The 3,014-nt window shown below is 35.8% G+C and overlaps 1 protein-coding gene across 1 annotated transcript; it reads left to right on the top strand.

Annotated features, from left to right (window-relative positions):
- The first annotated feature begins 607 nt into the window (after positions 1-607).
- Positions 608-2,471, top strand: LOC115978141 (uncharacterized acetyltransferase At3g50280-like). Its single transcript, XM_031100166.1, has one exon. It carries the CDS (start codon positions 772-774, stop codon positions 2,092-2,094), a length of 1,323 nt encoding a protein of 440 aa, XP_030956026.1. The 5' UTR covers positions 608-771; the 3' UTR covers positions 2,095-2,471.
- Positions 2,472-3,014: the final 543 nt, after the last annotated feature.

Below are 3,014 nucleotides of genomic sequence, written 5' to 3'. Positions count from 1 at the left end.
TTTTATTTTTTTTATTTTAGTTTCAAAATTAGTTGCAGCTTAACACTATAATCTTACTCAATAAAATATATATTTTTATATATTTTAAAAATCTAACTATTAAATTACATTTTCTTTATGTTCTTAATGCACTTGTCAAATTTTATTTATCATATTTTTTTATTTGCCAACAAATCCTCATAGTGCCATTACTCAATTATCACGTTAGTGAACATTAGTGACTCCCATTGATTGTTAATTGCATTTTAGTACAAGAATTTATGTTTTTTATTTTGCAAAAGATATTTTTCTAATGTATTCTATATTAAATCATCTATTTTTCATTATATTTTATTAAAATATTAAAATATTTTTACCAATAATATTTTTTTATATAATTTTATATAACCATCTAATATAAATAAATTTTAAACTTAATTGACATAAATATAATTTTTTATTTTAAATAATTTTAATATCACATAAAATGTCATAATCCTTACTACCATTCTTTTAGGTTGCAATGTCAGGCTGTCTATTAAATTTATATAAATTAACTGCTCACTCTCTGGTAGAAGGTCATGTCAAAAATTATTGTACTAGAATTATTTATTTATTTATTCATTGCTAGAAGGCCTCGTCATCCTGTCAACCCCCACTGCGCAACTTAGCTCGATCTTAGGCCATAAATGGCAACCTGGGCATGATCATACGCTAGTGTTTGATGAGATTCGGCCTGCAGTGTTTCTTAGTAAAGTCCTACACTTCTGTGCGTAGAAATCAAATTTCAACATGGTTCACGTTCTTTCCACCAGTACTATCCGACCCACCAGTAACAATTACTCAACCAGAAGAATCGATTTAACTCCATGGGATCTCCGCTTCCTCACATACGGTCCTATTCAAAGGGTTCTCATCTTTCTGAAACCTACAACTTCACAGGAGCAACAACTTGAAGAAAACAATGTGATTCATCACCTACAATCCTCTCTCTCCCGCACACTGGATGTATTCTATCCCCTTGCTGGGCGTCTTGCCATGATTGAGAACAGTGAAGATAACACCACCTCCTTCTTCATTGACTGCAATAACCATGGAGCCCAGTTCGTCCATGCAGCTGCAGATGGTACTACTATGGCTGATATCCTTGAGCCTATCTATCTCCCCCAGATTGTCGATTCCTTCTTTCTTATGAACGGTGTTCTGAACTGCGAGGGCATTTCCAAGCCGTTGCTGTCAGTGCAAGTAACTGAGCTTGTTGACTGCATCTTCATCGGTTGCACTCTAAACCATGCGGTTTGTGATGGAACCACGTTCTGGCATTTCTTTAATACTTGGTCTGAGATTTCTCGAGGCACTTGCGAGAAATTGCAACCGCATCCCTTATTTGGACGTAGCCATTTTGACGGAATCATCAACTTTCCGGTTCATATACCAAATATCCTTGAAGAAAAGACTCAGAAGTGGGTCCCTCCTCCGCTGAAACAAAGGTATTTTCACTTTACAAAAGAAAAAATTGCTGAACTTAAAGCAAAGGCCAACAATGAAATGGGCACCGATAGGATCTCATCTCTGCAAGCACTCTTGGGTCATTTTTGGCGATCTGTGACTCGCAGTCGGTGTCTGGAGGCTGATGAAGAGGTTAAGTGCACGATTGCTATGGGTACAAGGCAAAGGATGCAGCCTCCATTGCCAAAACAGCACTTCGGGAATGCGGTGGACTCGGAGAGTGTCACAAGCACAGCAGGGGAACTGTTAGATCATGGACTCGGCTGGGCGGCTTGGCGCATAAACGATGCGCTTGCTTCAAAGACGCCACATGACGTGAGAAAGTTCTTAGATGAATGGGTGAAAAATCCTTGGATGGTGAACTTTAGTGGCCCCATAAGTAACACCTTGCTCTTAGGAAGCTCCCCACGGCACAACGTGTATGGTAATGACTTTGGTTGGGGAAAACCCATGGCATTGCGAAGCGGTGCTGGGACTAAATTTGATGGGCGGTTACTTGTGTTTCCTGGTAAGGAGGGTAGCATTGATTTTGAAGCTTGCCTTTTGCCTGAGACTCTAGAGGCTATGGGAGAGGATGCAGAGTTTATGGAGGCTGTGGCTACATGAACTTACAATTACTTATGGCCAACTATGGTGGCTTTACTTGGGTTAGTCCAAATTGGTTCATTCCAAGAACTGGATGCTTCTCTTAATTTTTGGTCGTCTCACTACCACCGTCAATCTACTTTCTTGGGATCTTTTGCTCAACAGTTTATTGGTTTGTGTTTGCATTTATTTCTTGCAGATTTCTTAACCATCGTGTTTGTCAAACTTATTCAGTTCAATGGATCATTCCCTTGTACTGATGAGAACAAAGAAATTTGTTGTAAACGGCGACTATATGTATAGACTTTCGTAGGTCATGTAGATTCTCTGTTTAGGATAATGAAATGGTGTTTTGGCAACTTGTTCTCAATAAATCTTTCCCTTGATTATCCACCAAGAAAAAGAAAGAAAAGTTGCTTCGTTCATGGATATGCAACTAGTCGCAGTAACTTCTGTCACTTATATGTACAATGCTTTTCGAAACAGCGAACAGATGACAATAAGATGTGCATCCATAATTTAGCAGAACTTATTTCTTCATTAAACTGTTTTGGCCATGTTAATTTGTTAGAAGCAGCAGCATATCAAAGAAAGAAGAAAACATGGGGGGGGGGGGGGGGTGTTTGCTGAGGAAATAAAAAATGTGTAAAAATAAAGGAATAGAAAACTTTTTTTTTTTTTTTTGTTTATAAAAAAAAAAAAAAAAGAGGATAAAAATATAGTTTATATAAATTTATTCTTATGTAATTACTACATAATAAATATAAATATATATATATATATATTTTATATAGAAGTATATAAGAAATATATTTTTTTTTAATATATATGAAAAAATTTGACACATTTAAATGTGACACAACACAATTTTTTTACTTTATTTTAGCTTCTTTCTCTATCTATATATTTTTATATATAAAAGATATGATTTATTAAATTGG

This window comes from Quercus lobata, chromosome 2 (assembly GCF_001633185.2).
Source record: "Quercus lobata isolate SW786 chromosome 2, ValleyOak3.0 Primary Assembly, whole genome shotgun sequence".
Lineage (NCBI taxonomy): Eukaryota > Viridiplantae > Streptophyta > Magnoliopsida > Fagales > Fagaceae > Quercus > Quercus lobata.
The sequence above is the reverse complement of the archived record's forward strand: the minus strand, read 5'-3'. Positions and strand labels throughout refer to the sequence as shown.

Bases quoted from the DNA above. Each gene is read 5' to 3' on its own strand.
- LOC115978141 (XM_031100166.1), top strand. From the start codon at position 772: ATGGTTCACGTTCTTTCCACCAGTACTATCCGACCCACCAGTAACAAT.